This window comes from Schistocerca nitens, chromosome 7, assembly GCF_023898315.1.
Source record: "Schistocerca nitens isolate TAMUIC-IGC-003100 chromosome 7, iqSchNite1.1, whole genome shotgun sequence".
NCBI classification, from domain to species: domain Eukaryota; kingdom Metazoa; phylum Arthropoda; class Insecta; order Orthoptera; family Acrididae; genus Schistocerca; species Schistocerca nitens.
The window spans coordinates 68,745,846-68,766,984 of record NC_064620.1 but is presented as its reverse complement, the minus strand read 5'-3'; the positions used below and the strand labels follow the sequence as shown (position 1 = coordinate 68,766,984).

At 39.4% G+C, this 21,139-nt stretch overlaps 1 protein-coding gene across 3 annotated transcripts in view; it reads right to left on the bottom strand.

Annotated features, from left to right (window-relative positions):
* Positions 1-21,139, bottom strand: part of LOC126194934 (uncharacterized) — a 274,312-nt gene that overhangs the window by 150,600 nt on the left and 102,573 nt on the right. For all 3 annotated transcript variants that reach the window (XM_049933315.1, XM_049933317.1, XM_049933316.1), the window contains exons 8-10: positions 16,387-16,575; positions 13,987-14,148; positions 5,774-5,968 (exon numbers count right to left, since the gene is read on the bottom strand). In XM_049933315.1, the coding sequence (XP_049789272.1) occupies positions 5,774-5,968; positions 13,987-14,148; positions 16,387-16,575 (546 nt within the window). The remainder of the gene's footprint in view (positions 1-5,773; positions 5,969-13,986; positions 14,149-16,386; positions 16,576-21,139) is intronic.

Below are 21,139 nucleotides of genomic sequence, written 5' to 3'. Positions count from 1 at the left end.
GGTTGCTTCATCAGGAAAAAGGGAAGGAGAGGGAAAGACGAAAGGATGTGGGTTTTAAGGGAGAGGGTAAGGAGTCATTCCAATCCCAGGAGTGGAAAGACTTACCTTAGGGGGAAAAAAGGACAGGTATACACTCGCGCACGCACACACACACACACATATCCATCCGCACATATACAGACACAAGCAGACATTTGTAAAGTCAAAGAGTTTGGGCAGAGATGTCAGTCGAGGTGGAAGTACAGAGGCAAAGATGTTGTTGAATGACAGGTGAGGTATGAGCGGCGGCAACTTGAAATTAGCGGAGGTTGAGGCCTGGTGGGTAACGCGAAGAGAGGATATACTGAAGGGCAACTTCCCATCTCCGGAGTTCTGACAGGTTGGTGTAAGTGGGAAGTATCCAGATAACCCGGACAGTGTAACACTGTGCCAAGATGTGCTGGCTGTGCACCAAGGCATGTTTAGCCACAGGGTGATCCTCATTACCAACAAACACTGTCTGCCTGTGTCCATTCATGCGAATGGACAGTTTGTTGTTGGTCATTCCCACATAGAAAGCTTCACAGTGTAGGCAGGTTAGTTGGTAAATCACGTGGGTGCTTTCACACGTGGCTCTGCCTTTGATCGTGTACACCTTCCGGGTTACAGGACTGGAGTAGGTGGTGGTGGGAGGGTGCGTGTGACAGGTTTTACACCGGGAGCGGTTACAAAAGTAGGAGCCAGAGGGTAGGGAAGGTGGTTTGGGGATTTCATAGGGATGAACCAAGAGGCTACGAAGATTAGGTGGACGGCGGAAAGACACTCTTGGTGGAGTGGGGAGGATTTCATGAAGGATGGATTTCATTTCAGGGCAGGATTTGAGGAAGTCGTATCCCTGCTGGAGAGCCACATTCAGAGTCTGATCCAGTCCCGGAAAGTATCCTGTCACAAGTGGGGCACTTTTGTGGTTCTTCTGTGGGAGGTTCTGGGTTTGAGGGGATGAAGGGATGAGGAAGTGGCTCTGGTAATTTGCTTCTGTACCAGGTCGAGAGGATAGTTGCGGGATGCGAAAGCTGTTTTCAGGTTGTTGGTGTAATGGTTCAGGGATTCCAGACTGGAGCAGATTCGTTTGCCACGAAGACCTAGGATGTAGGGAAGGGACCGTTTGATGTGGAATGGGTGGCAGCTGTCATAATGGAGGTACTGTTGCTTGTTGGTGGGTTTTATGTGGACGGATGTCTGAAGCTGGCCATTGGACAGATGGAGGTCAACATCAAGGAAAGTGGCATGGGATTTGGAGTAGGACCAGGTGGATCTGATGGAACCAAAGGAGTTGAGGTTGGAGAGGAAATTCTGGAGTTCTTCTTCACTGTGAGTCCAGATCATGAAGATGTCATCAATAAATCTGTACCAAACTTTGGGTTGGCAGGCCTGGGTAACCAAGAAGGCTTCCTCTAAGCGACCCATAAATAGGTTGGTGTACGAGGGGCCATCCTGGTACCCATGGCTGTTCCCTTTAATTGTTGGTATGTCTGGTCTTCAAAAGTGAAGAAGTTGTGGGTCAGGATGAAGCTGGCTAAGGTAATGAGGAAAGAGGTTTTAGGTAGGGTGGCAGGTGATCGGCGTGAAAGGAAGTGCTCCATCGCAGTGGGGCCCTGGACATGCGGAATATTTGTGTATAAGGAAGTGGCATCAATGGTTACAAGGATGGTTTCCGGGGGTAACAGATTGGGTAAGGATTCCAGGCGTTCGAGAAAGTGGTTGGTGTCTTTGATGAAGGATGGGAGACTGCATGTCACCTTCAACCCATTACATTATTTTCTGCATATAAATATCGAAAATATAGCTAATTTTCAGTTACCAGTGTTGTACATCAGCTGGTGAAGCTCAATTTCGAAAGATAACGTGCATAAGAACTTCTCTGAAAAAAATAATAAATGTATGGACACAACGGCATATCGATGTACTCAATGATCTGGTAACATACCAATTGTGGGCAGTAAATGGTTCTATTTAAGATACAGGCCACATAATGCAACGTAGTACTCAGCCATGGGACACAGCATTTTATAACACACAAAAGTGCACATTTAACTACTGACAAAATTATTTAATTGGATAGATAAAAAATCTACTCACCAAGCAGCGGCAGAACACAGACATAAAAGATGGTTGTAATTGACAAGCTTTCGTACGGGATGAGAAGGAAAGACTTTCCCTATCATCCCGCACGGTAAGTCTCCCCTGATCCACGACTCTGGGTGACTTTCCCGAAATCCACCCCTTTTCCAAGACCCCTCCAGTCCTTTTCCTTCACCCCTCTTCCTTACCCTTCAACTCTTCTGCCTGAAGAAGGAAACACTGGCTGCAAAAGCTTGCAAATTACAACCATCTTTCATGTGTGTGTTCTGCCACCGCTTGGTGAGCAGATTTTTTATCTATCCAATTAACGCATACATTTGTTAGCTAAAGCTCAAAAGATGGTATAATGTGGACACTTCTAATGTTGTGAATTACGTGGCAGATGTTATGAACTGTGGTTGCACCAAATACCACTAGATGTCAGGCTTGAACTATTTAGTTAATAATACTCTGCACACTAGCTGTCCCCGAATGCTTTGTGTTGTGCTTTGCTCATCATTGTCTTTTCTTATTTTGAAATAAGTGCAGTGACCAATTCTGGTGCATCATGAATCTTAATCACGTCACTACAACATGAGAGGAAATCAGTGATCCCTGTGACAATGAGTCATTTCTGCTGTAGGCTGGTGCCTTGAGAAAGGGAGGCGGGGCTTGTCGCCCTCTGCCAGTCAAAATTCAAGTTTGTTTACACTCATTACCATCTGCCACTACAGCCTATAGTGCCCACACTCTGCACTATAGCAAATGGAAAACAGAATCTGTAACAATTTTCGGTGTGCTAAAATTCTTCCCCTAACTTTAAAATGGAGTTACCCAGCGTTCAGTTCTACGTCACCGCTAAGTGCCTTGTCAGTTTTATCTGTAGCATTGTCAAGCATGGGTCGCACAGCTATGAATGCCCACAAAAGGTCGAAGGGAAACACAAATAACATCAGAAGCACCTAAAATCAGGAATACATTCAGTTCATTGGCAGGAAAATGCTGCTGCTTTTTAACACAGAATAATCATTTTTTAAACTATAAATGCAACCAAATGAAAAAAAGACCATTTTGGGAGAAAAAAGTGTTGAAGTTTTTGCAAAAGCAGACACACCAGTCAAAAAGTTCCCAATCAGCACATTTTTTATCAGTCAATTTCAAAGAACTGAGGCTGTGTTTGTTTTCACAACCTTTTAAATTTTTGCATCTAATCATTTACAAACAAAAAAACATATACGAATGTTGATAAAAATAGCTGTGAATTTTGCTAAAAACAGATGCTACACTTTCCAGTCCCTAGTTATTGTTTAGGTATCAAAGTAATTTACCTTAAAAATACTAAATAGATATCAATTGTTTAAGATACAATATGTTTTGTGCATTTCTTATCAAATTTAGTTCTTGGGCCATGACACATTTATAAGCTTATCACTTATCTCCATGGGACTGTCCTGCAGGGGACTGGAGAGTACTGATAGCATCTGCCTGGAGACAGTTCTTCAGGTGTTTCAAGCAGGTTTTTGTAAAATGGATGGCCTCTCTTTCTTCAAGCAAAACTGACTTTTAGAATCTTGTGCCCTGCTTAAAGCAAACCAAGAGCTGTATCATGTGTGAGATACAGAGGCGAGCGAGTGCGCCTGGACTTACCCCATTTCACTGCTAGTAGTGCCAAGTCACCTTAACGCATCTGCATGTAGCGCACAAGTATTGCACCGCAATTTATTATGAAATTAAAAATCAAAATTTATGTTTAAAACTTTGTTAAATTATAGTTTAGTGTAAAAATGTTCCAAATACAAAGTCTTGATGTTCTAAACTTAATAGTTTATGGAAAAATGCCGTTTTAAGGGAAAAATCAGAGGCGCTAAATAATGACGCTAGGAACCCAGAATTTGGTCAGAAGGTGCAGTTAGAAGTTATAAATAAGTGATGCTGGTTTCCAAAACCATAAAACAAAACTTAATGCCAGAATCCATGTTTTTTTGGAAACATCAGAGGCGCTAAATAATGGACTTAGAAACTTGAAAATTTGTTTTATGCTTCAGTACACCACAAAAATAATAACAGAGAGTCCACGTTAATCTACCTCTTATCATTTTTGAGTAATTAAATAAAAACTAATTTTGTAACTAAAATGCACCTAAGTGTTGTAGATTAAGTACTTGAAATTTTAATGATAGATGACCAAATATATCAAATAATAGAGCTACACCAAGTTTAAGACTTGTAACATAAATAGCAACTGATATAAGTCTTAGCAAAGGTATGGTTCAGAGGTAACAATCTACCATTAGTTCCACTAAATAAATTCTATTAAGCAAAGTTTTCATTCTAGTGAGCTGAAACTTTCTACATGCTTTCAAACTGCTTATCTGCATACCAGCAAAAATTAAGAAGTTTCTGAAGTAATTGGTAATTATATTATTAAAGATTATGTGCCCGAGATAGCGGTCACTTATAGACTGCTGCCGTATGCAAATAGACAAGAGACAACTGATGTTTTCTCAGCAGTCCGGACCGGCACCATATAAATACAGCCCCTGAAGCAGTAGGAAGGTTCACTTCGCTCTCAGACACTGTGACGTCCACGCCAGTTAAACATTTGGTCGCACTCTGCCTCGGATGACGTCAGAGCCGAGCTGTGACAAGCACGTATTTGGCAATGAAAACGGCTAGTGAACTCACGAGGACTGTACACCGTCCTGGATTGTTTAGAATTCGATAAAATAACTGTTAGTGTGCCGTCTGTGTGAAATTCAATTCCGTGTGGCAAGTGGTGAATTTATTTCCACTTTTCTGGCGAGCATTAATTTTTGAACATTTATTGCGAACTTTCAACTGAGTGATGTTAGTAAGGGCAAAAAACAATTTGGTAGGAAGTTACCATAGAGGTCGCCTCTGAGCTCCTAAGGAGCTGTTAGATTAGAAAGACTTGTTTTCAGTTGAATATAACGTAATTTTAAGTGTTGTTTGTGAGAAACTTTAATTAAATCAAATCTTGATTGGAATTTTAAACTTTTACTGAAGTCATAGTCCTGATCCCACAAAGAAATGGGAAATAGACACTTTTCTTTCAGTGTGCTGGACCGGAATGTGGCCGTGCAGACTGGAAACTAAGGTCAGTATGTTTCCCTTCACTTTCTGGCTGACCACCAAAATAGTTGCCAGGCTCACATGATTAAAGACAGCATCAAAACTTTAAACCAGTGAAGTAACGTACTCGCCGCCCCACATGCTGGCAAAATTTTTGCAGGTGCCCATGAGTGTGCCTATAAGCTGCTATGCAGTACAGTGAGGCGAAAGGGTCAGCGGCACTCCCAGCACACCTGCACATGACAGCTACCATGTATTCCAATAATCGTGCCTCATTCTCTCTTGTATTCCCCTCCCTTATATCATCTCATAATTCTTGTCTTAATTTATAGTATCTGTACCACATCACCGCCTGTTGGCAAAGGAACACGGTTATTTTCTGGCTTCACTTCCTTTATATTCTCTGAAGTGCACTCAGCACAATTAAGATGTTGCTGAGGACTGGAATGCAACATAATTTACCTCTCTTACATAAAGTAACAATCTGTTTATATTAATGAACATTAATAAAACCACAAATATTCTAAACAGTTTTTATAATTTATGAAATACTGATGAAGTTAAATGACAGAGTACTTACCACAGACAAAATACGTTGCTGAAGAAGTGATATGACAGCATCATAAATAATGTCAGAAGGCATACATTGGGGTAGAACTTCATACTGTGATATGACATCTACATATAATCGCCAGTCCAAAGTAGCAGCCACAGTAGCCTCACATGTCAGGAGAGCTTGAAGTGTCTCAGTACAAGCTGCAACATTGTTTATGCCCTGGAAAAAAAAACCACAGATCTATATAATTCATACTTATATCTAGTCCCTGCTGTATCTTCACCTCGGTTTTCCACAACAAACAGCTCAGTTCCTGGAATCAATACTAGAAATAAGAATAATCTTCACAAGGATTTAAAGTCACTTACTCTTGTACAAAAAGATGTGCATTATTCAAGAACACACATTTTCAGTAACTTGCCAGCAGCCATAGAAAGCTTAACAACAAATGAAATTCAGTTTAAGAGAAGCCTAAAGGATTTATTCGTGGCCAACTCCTTCTGCTCCATTGATGAATTTCTCGGTAGAAGCAAGCTATTTTTTGTCAATCTAACTTCTGCACCATTTCAGTGCAGTGATGTGTCTTCATTGTAAATATTTGTCATGTATTATTGACCTTTTTTTCTGACATGTTTCTACATCCTGGAGGATCTCCTCATTACGGATCAATTAGAATGAAAGTAAATCTAATCTAATCTAATCTAATCATAATGTTATATCAAAATCTTGACACATCATGCCCAATCATTTTGCCTGGTAAACTACTTCACTGAGTCTTTAACTTTGTGCCATTTTGTAGCAACTTGTACCATGTTTCTAGCTTTTTAAATCCAGTATCCTGATGTTCAACACTCCTGTAGCATTCTGTAAATTTTACAAATTCACAGATCCTTTCATAATTAGGAATGAACACTCTGTGATGATCTTCTGGTGAGCACCGGTTGAGTTACTACTGTAAGAATTAATTCCCTCCAACAGTCACACAAGCAGTGAAAAAAAGTTGAGGATAGAATGTATAAATAATGAATCATTCTTTACCAATTAAAGTTTTTGAGGTTATAAATCACTCCATGAGATAAGAATCATCAAACTGTTATCAAATTGAAGTAGAAGTCACAGATGTATTAGATGTAAAATTTATACCCTCAATGCATCATTCAGACAAAAAATACCAATAGATACAATAATTACATCATGTCTGAAAAGGAGAGATCTTCCTGGTTTTCTAGACAGTATAGGGTAAAAATCCCCCAGAACTGTATTTACACTTTGGCCCGTTTACTGTCCTCAGAAAAATATCTTTAAAGTTACACTGCAATACATTACACAGTCAGATAATCTTGTATAACATTTCTAGTGCTTATTATGAATTCAGCAGTAACACAACTATGAAGACACTAAAGAGCTCTACCATATACATACTGTGTATCACTGGAGACACACTTTGAGCAGAAGACTGTCTCTAGTGAACCCTCAAGTGTTAGTCATATCAAGGAAACCAAAGTCTCCTGATGAAATACATTAACTGTTTGAAAATTATAGTAGCAACAAAATACAACAATTCTGGGAGATAAAATTAAATAAAACTATCAAGAGCGCCCTCATGGCTTCAGAGAAAGGATACTCATGAGGTACAGTTGAGATATAGACCTACATGTACATCTACCACTGTACAAAATTAAGTAAAAGGAATTTAGTTTAAGGATTTCCTCACCCCCCTCCTATTCAGGACATCTCAATCTAAGATCACATTTCTCTAACTTCACCATCAAGATAATTACTTTAGATGTTGAAGGGAGTAATAAGATTTTTGATTCAGCTTAAAATACGCCAGGTGGATACCCTAGTTATTTTGGTTGGAATTAACTTCAGTGGTTGTTCAGCAATGGTGTAATGAGATAACAACTGACCTTTTAACTATATACACGTCGTGTGTGTGTGTGTGTGTGTGTGTGTGTTTACAGATAACTTCCATTCTCCAGACCAACAATTACACAGACTGTTCCATAAGTTGAAAGAAGAGAAATGAGTTTCATTGCTTTTCAACATACAAAATCTTAAAAATCTTTACTGTAAATTCCATTTGTATCTCAGCATCATTACCAGCATTTGAACCAGTCCACACAGACTTCCTAGAAAGCACCATCAGGAACCACCTTACGGCAGTGCCTCAAAGCCACTATCAACGCCTCCAATGACTCATGATGGTAACCCTTCAAAGCTCCTCTTTATCCTCGGAAACAAAACAAAGTCTAGTCATGCCAAGTCAAAGCTGCATGGCGGCTGAGGCAACACTGATACACTGCTCCTGGCATGAAACTATTTCATGATGAAGCCAGTGTGGTTTGGTGCATTGTCATGGTACAAAATCAAGTTGTTGAGTTTGTCTTTCCTGGTGTGTTTCACCCTATCCTGCAACTGGATGAGGACCTGTGTGAAAAATTGGCCATTAACTGTTTCTCCTTGATGCATAAAATTCCCTGTGAATCACACTTTTGAAGTCAAAAGAGTCCATGGGCATTGTGTTCATCTTGAATTTGTTCACGCAGACCTTCTTCAGGTGAGGTGAATTTTTTGGGTGCCACTTGCTGCTTTATCTTTTTAAGTCAGGGCCATACTCAAAACTCTGTCTCTTGTCATCTATTACTACTCTATCCAAAAAATTAGGATCACTGTCATGAAGATCCAAAATATTGTGACTATTCAGCATGCAGATTTCTTTCTGTTCATCAGTCAACACTTGTGGGACCATCTTTCAGCACATCTCTCTCACCCATAATAAATCTCTCAAATATTAGAAATATTTGACTCCAGCATATTAGAATCCTCTGTTATCATTCTTACACTCATGTGTTGATCCCCATTCTAATCTTTTCGCATTGCTCCACATTTTCGTGCATTTTGGATGGTGATGGTGATTTGAAGCACTTGTTGCCATCTACTTTTTCCTCGGCCCTCCTGAAACATCTTGTGCCACTCATAAGTTTTCAGGCGGGATGTGACTTGCTCCCTGAAGGCTTCCTGAATCGAGTCTACCAACTCAGAGCCCAAATTTTTACTTAAATGCAACTTTTTATCGTGAATCGCTGCTCAATTAAGCACTGCTTTTTTCTAATTCTGATGTGTACCAAAATGTACCACACACAAAACATGATCCTCACTCTGTCTTTGCCTGGATGCAGCTGGGTCAAGTCACATTTGTTAGCCGAGACACCTCATTACTGTTCCCACAGAAAAAAGCATCCCTCTCTCTCTTCTGGTTCACTCGAGAATTTTTTCTCATAACTTTTGAGACAAAGCCCGTATTCAAGGACTGAAAATTCTTGTTAGCTACATGGCTAGAAACTGCATTATAAAGCTGCATGATATACAGTAGTTTACTGTACACTCCTAGCCCAATCAACGTTGACACAAATTTTCCTTGAAAAACGTCAATGCAATTAAGTTAATACCAAGCTAAAAACAAAAGATAAACAGCAGCTATTTAATAATTCTGAAAAAGTAGCAGCTTTACTCGAAGTAGCTGAATTCCTTCTCATTTTTAGGCTACACTTAGCTGGCATAAGCAAAAGTACCATTAAACAGTATAGACACAGTTTACTGTTAATGTACTGTAAATAGGATATTCTTGTCCTTTTTAAGTTTCCATACCTCATTCAGTAAAATGGAACCCTTGTAGGATCCCCTTGTTGTGGTTTTCAGAAGACAAGAAACAATGCATCAACTTGGCCCATGGTGCCACAACCTACTGGGTCTCACAAATGAAAAAAGTTATCTGGGTTCCACAGAATCAGTGCCCGTAAAATCTGAGTTGATTCTCAATAAAGATTTGTGTGGTCTACACAAAAACCATCCAACACAAGCATAACACATGTTCCATAATTTTACATCATGGTGACATAGTTGATATCGATCTTTAGCTCTACATATACACACTGAAACCTGGGAAATGTATGACAAGGGGTAAATTTTACTCTACCATAAATATCAGGTTTCTGCTCATCCCATTCACAGACTGAATGTGGAAGCAATTACTGTTTGTACACCCCTCTTTCAGCTGTTATTTGTTGTTTGCACAATCTCCAAAGGACTGACCTGCAGGGGACTGGAGAGTACTGGTAGCATCTGCCTGGAGACAATTCTTCAGGTGTTCCAAGCAGGTTTTTGTAAAATGAATGGCCTCTCTCTTCAAACAAAAGGAAATTTTTGATCCAGTTACAACATTTTGTTACACTCTCTTGCATTACCCTCTCTTGCCATTCAAACAAGTCTGTAACCACTTGCACCACCCTCCTTTGTATTTTCTCACCATCTCCTGTTAGTCCAACTCGACAGTGGCCCCCATACACTTCAGCAATATTAAAATATTTGAGATATACAAATGCAATCTTTTTCATACACAAATTACTTTGCCAGCAACCTCTTAAAATCTTTTCAGTTTTCAAGCCAGGTCATTTTGAATAAAACTCTGAAGCTCTCAACAGCTGTCGATAGCCCAAGAATTTTATTCTAAATAATATGGCTTGAAAACAGAGAGACTCTCATTCAGGCAAGCCACTGCAGAAGGTGTAAGAAAACCTATACATAAATATTGCCTGCTGTTTGCTTTATTCCACATCTGGTCCTATGTGATCATTTCATTTCACATCTCCAAAAACAATGCTACTTCCAAATATTTGTGTGAAATGCTTGAAATTTTTAATGACTTATTAATCCTTATCTTTCCACCCACCAATTAAAACTGTATGTGTGGACCCTTCAAAATATGGAAATGAAGGTGTTTAATAAATTTAAAGGGAACATGTAACTGCAGATAAAGCTAGGCCCCCAGAAAAGAAAGTGACAAGACATTGATCTCTACATCTACATATACAATTTACACAACAGTTCATTCAATTATTGTATCTTTTGTATGTAATCCAAATTGTTTGTAAATTTACATTACGAGATAAATAAGCAGCAGATCACAATATAGTCAAAGGATCCCATGCTTTTATGTTTCATAAAGTGCATGGATTGCATTTCCCAACAGTATAGGCACATTGTCAACAGGATGATATTTTAATAAGATCTAACTGTATATTACTGCAATTTTTACTGATAGAATTTACTAGATAACTGCATGATTTGCAAAAAGTAACTAATACCAACAACTAATTCATTAACATATACTGTGACCATATATGGTTCTATTATACTTCCATGGGGAGCACCAGATATTACTTCAGTCTCTGTGGATGTCTCTCCACCCACGATAACATGGTGCATCCGCCAATCTGGAAATTTTTGATCCAGTTGCAACATGGATACATACCCCATAGGAAAATATTAGGCAGTGATGTGATACTGAATAAAAGGTTTTTCAAAAGCATAGTACTCCAAATCATTTTGGTTTCCCCCATCCCTGGTATTGAGAACAAGTTGAGCTTCGAACGTTCAATGTGTTTAGAACTCAGGCTGATTTCCATGTGGAAGATTCTGTACTCATCAGATGATAGGTTAATCATGATCAAGAATGAATTTAATTTACTTGCGAACTCTGTATAAAACTTGACATGGGCTCATTTGGGCTTTGGTACTTATTGAGTTTATATCGTTTAAAGCAGCCTTTCAGTGCCACTAGTGCTGATTACTATGCCACTCATCTTACCAGTAACTACTGAATGATGGCGATATTTCTTGATTTTCTTCTGTGAAGGAGCACTTGAAATTAGATTTTAGCTTTTCACGTTTTGTTTTCCTATTTTCTATTGCACTTTCTGTCTTCTCCATAATTGTATGAGCACTGATTTTTGTGATACTGACAGCCTCTACGTATAGTTTGCCACAGTTGTAATTGAAGAGTTTTGTTTTGTACATATTGAGCAGTACACACTGTTTCTTAAGAAGCTTCCTCATATAGTCTACACATCAAGAGGGACTGTACCAACTTTAATTATTCTGGTAAGAATATGTTTTGTACAAGCAGCTCAACTTGAGACACTATTCCCTTGTGTGTTCACCCCCTGAATCAAACTATACTAGCTCCTGTCTGAGAGAATGCTCTGGAGATCTAAAGTAACTGCTGAGATGAGGACAAGTTTTTTCACATAATAAATACACCAACTAGGCAAAGGCCCACTTTACTGAAGCAGTTCTGGATGCTTTTCCTTTCTCTAACCACCTATCTCTATACCTATGCCTATGTCTATGCCTATGGAATCTGACAATGGGAAATCCAGGATGGAATGTAACAATATTATGAGAAGAAAAGTTGCTACTCACCATATAGCGGAGATGCTGAGATAGGCACAACAAAAAGACTCTCATAATTATAGCTTTCAGCCACTACGGCCTTCATCAACAATAGACACACAGACACACACACTCAGTTGCCTGAGACTGCAGTCATGTGTGTGTGTGTGTGTGTGTGTACTGTTGACAAAGGCCACAATGGCTGAAAGCTATAATTGCATCTTCACCCCATGAAATTTGATTTTCATCAGTGAAGTGATTTCATAAGTCAGATATTTAGTATTTCAGCTTCCACTTTTTTATCTTTTATTTTTGTGTGGCAGACTGGGTGACACATTGCTGAACTCCACAATTCATAGTTTTTTTCCAATTTAACAGTTAATGTTTTGTTTTAAAATTCACGTAATACTTTTTACATTGCTACCCTTATGGTCTCTTTTCCTTTGCAGCCTTTGTTTGCCAGCCAGGACTCATATCCATAAACAGAGAATGATGGTTGATAAAGCAATAAAGAAATGCTGCATGTATTTGTAAAATGATTGCTGGAGTGGATGCATACACTAAGTAAAAGCTTAGTTTACAGAGTATTTAAATATTTCAAGAGAATGTAACAATCAGAAATTGAGTCCTAAGGAGTATACCACAGCATTGCCAAAAGCAAGAAAAGACCACAAGAAATATGTCATGAGAGACTAAGCACTGTTACATCAGCCATCAAGTGAGTTAAGCAGTTTGTTTAAGACTAGCGGATGTCACTAGGCAAGGACACGGTCATAAAAAAGAAATAGGTGATCTAGATGACTTTTCTAAACAATCTTCATGGCATGCAACATTTATTATGAATTACGGTGATGTATAGCTGATAGTAGTTATGCACATGAAAAATAGTACATAATATTAAATGAAAAACTTCACACACTTGAGAGTAAATTATGGAAGAAAATTACTTGTAGAAGGGAGTGATATTGTAGCAGAAACAACTGTGTTTTTCAGGAGAATGCATGAGGTCAAGAAAGTCTGAACTTCATTAATATAATCAACTAAAATTTCCCATGGGTAAGTTATTGTGATACACACCTTAGTAATGTATTCTTGTCACACAGTCAACAACTGACTGAACACAGGGAAGGAAATAAATCACCCTTAAACTTCCAGGCACTTCAGTTAACTCTCTGGATTGAATGAGGTGGATTAGGGGACTAAATGGCGAGGTCATCAATCCCAGGCAGACAAGGAAATACATCAGCCATAGACTTCTAGGCAGAGCGATCTGGCAATCAGATCTAGCAATCAGCTGAAATGAAATCACATAGAGAAACTGAAAGAATTTTACACTACAACGGCCGAGACAGTCTTCTCATCAGTATTATGATAACAGGTAGTCCACATGGGTGTCAGAGAGTACAGGTCAGTATTCACAATTTGAACTCCATGCTATAATGTTACATCATTAAAATAAATTACATTGTTGAAAACCTTGCATACTCATTGCATACATACTGCTTCTCGAAACAACTCCATGTACAAAGCCATTGAGCCACCTGAGAGGGTGAGTGGATTATAACCACAGGGGGTACCCTCAGCACTGCAATTAGCACATGCCACTCAGCTGTCACATCCCAGTGCCATCATATGGAAATATCCAGTCAACAGCACAATGGGATAAAGAAGAGGCAATATGAGCACTCCTCACTTGAGTATGTACCACTGTGTGCTGTTAAGTTGCCGTATATCTATACCACCTATCGTTTGTTTGATTTTTTGACTTCTTGAATACTATACTGACTCTTCCTGCTCATATATTTGATGGTAGTTGGCTATGGACTCAAACTGTGTGTAGTGCAGCATCCCACTTATCACGAAAAGTGAGCGTGACTAGAGACAATGTGTTTCCTTGTCTGTGGCAACTATACGTATTTGTACCACTGATGAGGCCAAGCCACAACAATTTACCATCTAAAGAAAGCAAAATATTCACATTTTTACTATCCTAAATTACATACCATGTCATCTGGAGAAAATATTCCACCCTCCTTCATGAACAGAAGAATGGGTCTCACACTGGGCATAAGAGCCCTGAGAACATCAAGATTCTGGTCACAAAGCAGTCGAGTGAAATCATACTTCAGTAGCCCACAATTTTCAACTCCAAGAACCACTGCTACCTGTAACATTGAAAGTTTTAGTCACATACAATGTAAAAATATAAAACTGTTTAAAGCTGTTCGCAGAAAACATCACTGTTTGCCACATAATCAAATAAAATATAGATCATAACAGTAAAAGCCAGAAGTATTCAGAAAATTGGCAGCATGCTTTGTATTTTGCCAACCTTTGTAAACAAACAATAGACAGACACGAGTATAAAATTAATGTCATTACTGTAGAATGTTAACTGTCATTTGTGTTAGAGTAATCGGAAGAATACTCATTGCAGTTTACGTGGAATATTTAACCGATGATTACTTCGCACTTGTGGATCTAAACAGACTTTTAATAATGCAGGATGGTATAAAATGGCTTCCGTTCTTAGGCAGTGTAGTATCAGCTACAGAAAAAGAAGGGTAATCCATTTTCTTTTCTGCAAAGCTGACCAGAGTAGACAGTGCTGGAAAAATGACACAAGGTGCCAAACTCAGGAGTCAGAGTGTCTCATTGTCATTGCTGATATTTTATTTGTACACTGGAGAGTCAATGAGGGAAGCAAAGGACTATCTCAATGTGGAATTCATTGGTGAACAGAGAGAAAATCAACATGGTATGGTCTGCTTATGATATAGCAGTAGTTGTCAAAAGCGAACAGGAATTGATATGATTGTTTAATGAAATTCAACACGTATTAGTTGATGGCTATAATAACCACATAAACATACAGAAAGCTATGGTAATGAGGCACACAGCAGGTGGACATGCTGAACGCCACTATTAAGCTCTGACAACTGACTCTTAAAGAGAAGGGCAAATTTTGCTATTTTGGAAAAAGAATAGATAATGAAGGGAAATGTAAGAAATACTTTATCAAGGATCACATAAGACAAGGGTTTGGACATCTAATTTGACATAACAACTTCATAAAAATCATTTTAGATGGAAAAATCCTGCTGGGCACATATTAAGATAGGAGTCATTGCTGAAAACTAAAGCTGAAAGGTTCGTGGTGAGAAAGAATCATAAGAGCAGGCCTAGACACGATTAGATAAGGCAGCTCTTTGATTATGTGAAAGGCTAAAGTTATGCTGAAATGAAGAGAGTGGTTGGCCAGCAACACGAATGGAGAAATGCATCAAACTTGCCTTTGTACTGATGAGTGAAACAACACACCATCATCTAAGTAAGTTAGTTTTAAACTGATAACTGCTCTCAAATAAGAACAACACAAGGCTGTCATTTACTAGGTTTTTAAGTTGCTGTCATTGCACACTTTGTTACCCCATTCCTTGTAGAAGTCTGTGTTCAGTGTTCAGTTAACTCTCTTCCGTTCCTGTGCATATCTCTGAATGAGCTACAGAAAATTTGAATAGCAAGTCACCTAGGACACAAAAATAATAGGACAAGAATGATATCAACAACTAAATACTAGTAACATATGTTGGAAAGTCGGTGAAATTTGAAATGTAAGAGGGAACAATTGACAAGTTGGAGGTAAAAGAAAAACACAGTAAATACTGGAGCACAACAGTGACTAAAATGGAAGGAAACAAAAGAAGGGCTGCTAATGATGGTAGGAACAAAAGCATAACCCTTTCATTAGTTTCAATCTGTCTTCACCTATTTCTGGAGTTGCAGCCTGCTCTCTCTTCCACTTCTAACATCTTGCCTTTTCAAATCTTGCATGTTTTTAACATTCTTGATGTTGCCTTCAAATTTTATTATGTATCTCTCATTACCTGGGATCCTTAGTGACTTTCTTACTTAGTCCCTGAACAGTGTTGATTCTTCAAATTTTTAATCTTTCTCACTAGGTGAAAGAATTTTTTCTTCCAAACCCAGTAGGTGCCACTTGGTAAGGTGAGTGTTTTAATACACCTTCAGTTGTAACACCATTGCTAAAGAAGGGGCAGTAATTTGACTGGATCATTAGAGGCTGAATACAAGCTTGGACAGGAAAAAAAACACACAAAACTTGCTATGAGCTTGTTAAATGTGCCTCTCTAGCATTTATCTCTAATGACTTTGGGAAACCATGGACAATCTAAATCTGCATTGTCACTTGGAAATTTTAACGCCACTCCCCCTTCTCCTACTTAATTAAAGTCCAATGTTTTAATAACAGCTCCACCTACTTCAGTCATTAATTGTCAAAGTTTTATTAAATTCTAGACAGATTTCTTCTGCTCACAGTAAATAATATTAATAACTACCTGGTAACTATACTACATCCAAACAGAACATAATTTTCTCACCTTGTGCAGGCCTGAAGCAAGTGAACACCTTACAGGAGGATGTGGGTCAAATACTAGGTCCCTTACAATGCCCAGTAATACATCCCTACGATCCTCGGAGAGCAGAAACTGTGATACAGCTGGCAGACTTGCAGCAGCAAGGCTACGAACTTGTTGAGTCCAGCGTACCATGTTCTCATCATTCATCATCTGAAAATAAGATAACAATTACACAATGTCTGTCAATATGAAAGGAAAAGAATGATTAAATCGGGAACAGTATACAATTTTATGTTAGTAGCAAAAGCTGCAAGACTACTTATTTAAATGTTTTTTTTTTTTTTTTTTTTTTTTTTTTTTTTTTTTTTTTTTTTTTTGTACACAAGATCATTTACAACTATATTTTCTTTTAATGTATAAAATACCTAAAAAAAAGTGACTCTTCAGCTAACAGGTTTTTATCAAATCTTCTATAAGTCTATTCTCACGAAATACATATCTCTTGGTTGTGTACCTATATCTAATACTTTCAATCAAACAATCATCAGGGAGCTAATGTGAAACCTTCCTTATGTCTACAAACATTACAAAATGTTGCATCCTGTAAACTGGTCCCATTGTTCAAGAGAGAGTTTAAAAAAAAAAATACCGAGCAAAGTGGCGCAGTGGATAGCACACTGGACTCACATGTGGCAGGACGACAGTTCAATCCCATGTCCAGCTGTCCTGATCTAGGTTTTCCGTGATTTCCCTAATCGCTACAGGCAAATGCCAGGATGGTTCCTCCGAAAGGGCACGGGCGACTTCCTTCACCATCCTTCCCTAATCTGATGAACTGATGACCTCGCTGTTTGGTCCCTTCCCCCAAACAAGCCAGCCCAACCCCTTAAAAAAATGAAACACTGAAAGTGTCACATGCCTGTCATTCACCTAAAGGAATCAGCAATCCCTCAGACACTTAAGCATCACGGGTTTGCATACATACAAGGCATTGCCTCCCTGGACTGCGTCAGTCACAACACGAAATACAGACAGCAGAACAAGTGCCATCAGAGGTCCTCTGTGCCAGTTACCTCTCTACTCCAATGTGTCAAATGTGTGAAACTGGACTGGCACAAATTCCTCTGCACCCTGGCTATATAGGATGGTGCAAGCCAACATGTTAGCAGTTCGCTCAACCAGAGCTCTGGGACAATTAATGTGCTGGCTCTTAGCAGGCCATCAGTAAGAGACCGGTTATCAGCCACCACAGTGGAACCTACGACTTTCCAGCGATATCCCGAGAAGCACTGTCAGCCAACTAAGCCAAACACTCAACCTCCATCTTTAGAGATTCAGAGGCATAGTTTTCACACCTCACTACATTTATTCACTGTGTGTTCCAGGTACATGCCTGTTAGAATCTGAGAAGCTGTATTATTTTTGTTTTGAGAAGAGGTTTCCTTTCTCTCTGCTGTGGCCATAATGAACCCATGTTTTTGTTTACCTGTGTCATATTGTTTCTTATCAAGCATTGCTCCATAGGAGATATATCAGGAAGTTTGTGTAATTTTCTGATACGTTATGAATATGTATGAACCACTTTAATATATCTGATGACATCGTATTTCTGCCAGAGACAGCAAAGGACTTGGAAGAGCAGTTGAACAGAATGGACTGGGTCTCAAAAAGAGGCTATAAGAATTGCTATTTATGCAGCAAAATAACTGATAATGGCTAAGTAAATAGGATATACACTGAAGAGCCAAAGAAACTGGTACACCTGCCTAATATCGTGTAGGGCCAGCACGAGCATGCACAAGTGCCACAACACAATATGGCATGGACTCAACTAATGTCTGAAGTAGTGCTGGAGGGAATTGGCACCATGAATCCTGCAGGGCTGTCCATAAATCCATGAGAGTGCGAGGGGCTGGAAATCTCTTCTGAATAGCATGTTGCAAGGCATCCCACATAAGCTCAATAATGTTCATGTGTGGGGAGTTTGGTGACAAGCGGAAGTGTTGAAACTCAGAAGAGTGTTCCTGGAGTCACTCTGCAGCAATTCTGGACATGTGGGGTGTCACATTGTCCTGCTGGAATTGCCCAAGTCCATTGGAATGCACGATGGACATGAATGATATATGTTATCAGATAGGATGCTTACATATGTGTCACCTGTTAGAGTCACATGTAGATGTATCAGGGGTCGCATATCACTCCAACTGCACGTGCCCCACACCATTAAAGAACCTCCATCAGCTTGAACAGTCCCATGCTTACATGCAGAGTCCATGAATTCATGAGGTTGTTTCCATACCCACACACGTCCATCAGTTCGATACAATTTGAATGAGACTCTTCTGACCAGGCAACATGTTTCCAGTCATCAACAGTCCAATGTTAGTGTTGATGGGCCCTGGCGAAGCATAAAGCTTTGTGTCATCCCAGTGATTAAGGGTACACAACTGGGCCTTCAGCTCCGAAAGCCCTTATCGATGATGTTTCGTTGAATGGTTCGCATGCTGACTCTTGTGGATGGCCCAGCATTGAAATCTGCAGCAGTCTGTGGAAGGGTTGCATTTCTGTCATGCTGAATGATTCTCTTCAGTCGTTGTTGCTCCCATTGTTGCAGGATCTTTTCCTGACTGCAGAGATGTTGGAGATTTGATGTTTTACTGGATGGGGAAAATGCCCACTTCATCACTCTCGGAGATGCTGTGTCCCACTGCTTGTGCGCTGACTAAAACACCACATTCAAACTCACTCAAATCTTCATAATCTGCCATTCTAGCAGCAGTATTTGATCTAACAACTGTGCCAGACACTTGTTGTCTTATATAGTCGTTCCCGACCGCAGTGCCAAATTACACATCTTTGTATTTGAATTTGCATGCTTATATCAGTTTCTTTGGCACTTCCGTTTAAAACGCAGACCAGCAATATCAAGTAAAGTATTTCTGAAAACGACATATTTGCTAATGTCGAATATAAATTTGAGGGGTTGTAAGTCTTTTCTGATATTTGTCTGAAATGTAGCCATGCTAGGAAGTGAAATGCGGAAAGAATGGTACAAACTAGAAGAGAATAGAAGCTTTTAAAATGTGGTACTATAGAACAATGCTGAACATTAAATGGGTAGATCATGTGACTAATGAGGAGATATGGAATGGAACTGGGGGCAAATATCTTTATGCCACAACTCAACAAACAGATGTGATTGGTGATAACACACATCCTGTGGCATACAGGCATTGTCAATTTGGTAATGGAGGAAAGTGTGGGAGGTAAACATTGTAGAGGGAGACCGAGATATGAATTTCGTAACACCAGTTTCAAATGGATGTAGGTCGCAGTACTTATTCAAAGATGAAGAAGCTAGTTTATGACAGACTACTGTGGAGAGTTGCATCAAACCAGTCTTTGGACTGAAGACAACAACAACATTAGCGAACCATCATTCATCTGCAGGCAAATGGTTACCTTTCTTCATTTTTGTTTATTGCTTCCACCCTAGATTTCCGTAATATATATTTGTACACTGCTTGGGTAGTACGTTCAGCTTTCTACTACAATTAATAAGGCTTCCAAGCTTGTGAAACTGATGTGTCACAATTTTCCAGTTCATTGTTGAATGTGTATAGTGAACTCATCTGAAATGATGCCCTTTCATAACATATGCTCCAACAGACATACAGTTAAGTTCACAGAATCCAAAATGTAACAGGCATTATTACTGTTCTTAATACTGATTGACAGATTTGAGTGGAAGAAGGCCAAACAGAGAGGACATTGGTCCCATCGGATTAGGGAAGGGCGGGGAAGGAAGTTGGTCATGCCCTTTCAAAGGAACCATCTCAGAACTTGCCTGAAATGATTTAGGAAAATCATGGGAAACCTAAATCAGGATGGCTAGACATGGGTTTGAACCATCATCCTCATGAATGTGAGTCCCGTATGCTATCCACAACACTGCCTTCCTTAGTATTAACTGGAGCAGCTGGCAGTGGGTGGTTTACACTCGCAATTTTCCGCTGTGAGAACACATTGCTACCAGGACTTGAATCTTTCGCCGACCGAGATGTCATCGCCTACAAGACCTGGCACTGTGGAATCGACCCGAAGACGCAAAGTAGACCTAGTTTTGTTTATAGTAATATGCCTTTTACTCTGTATACCCGCTCATGTAGAAAAGTTTCTAATGATGAGAAAATACATGTATGGATGAAAGGACTTCGTGTACTTGCAGAGAATGTAACTGTAACTGGTGATATTACTTTGTATTACAATTATTAATAAAGTGTGATCCTTGACTCCAGTAACCGGGGGCGTCAGCTGAGAACTGCTAGATGTACATCTGGTAATCGGGGGCTCAAGGATACAACAATTTGAAAAAATTAACAAAGCAGAGTGCCGCACTGCTCGCTGGGTGCCTAGCCGGCCAGTTACGCAGCCCGCTTGGCTCGGCGCCAGGCCGGCGCACCAGCAGATGCACGCTCATAGTACAGCTAGACCGTGCGTACGCTATATTTCTCTCCCACTTGGGCGCGCAGAGTCTAATTCCGTTACTGATTGCTTGAATTTTAACTGCTACTAATGGTTCTCATGAGGTTGTTAAGAAGAATAATAGGTGCAAATCAGTTTTACTCCATTCCTTCATTACTTATCACCTTGATTTTATTAATCAAATCTGTTTACAGCACCATGAATGCAATAAAGAACTATACTTGACATTCAATAATCAATGAAAGATTTTTCCCACTCAGCTGGACACTCATTTCTTTTTAACAATTGT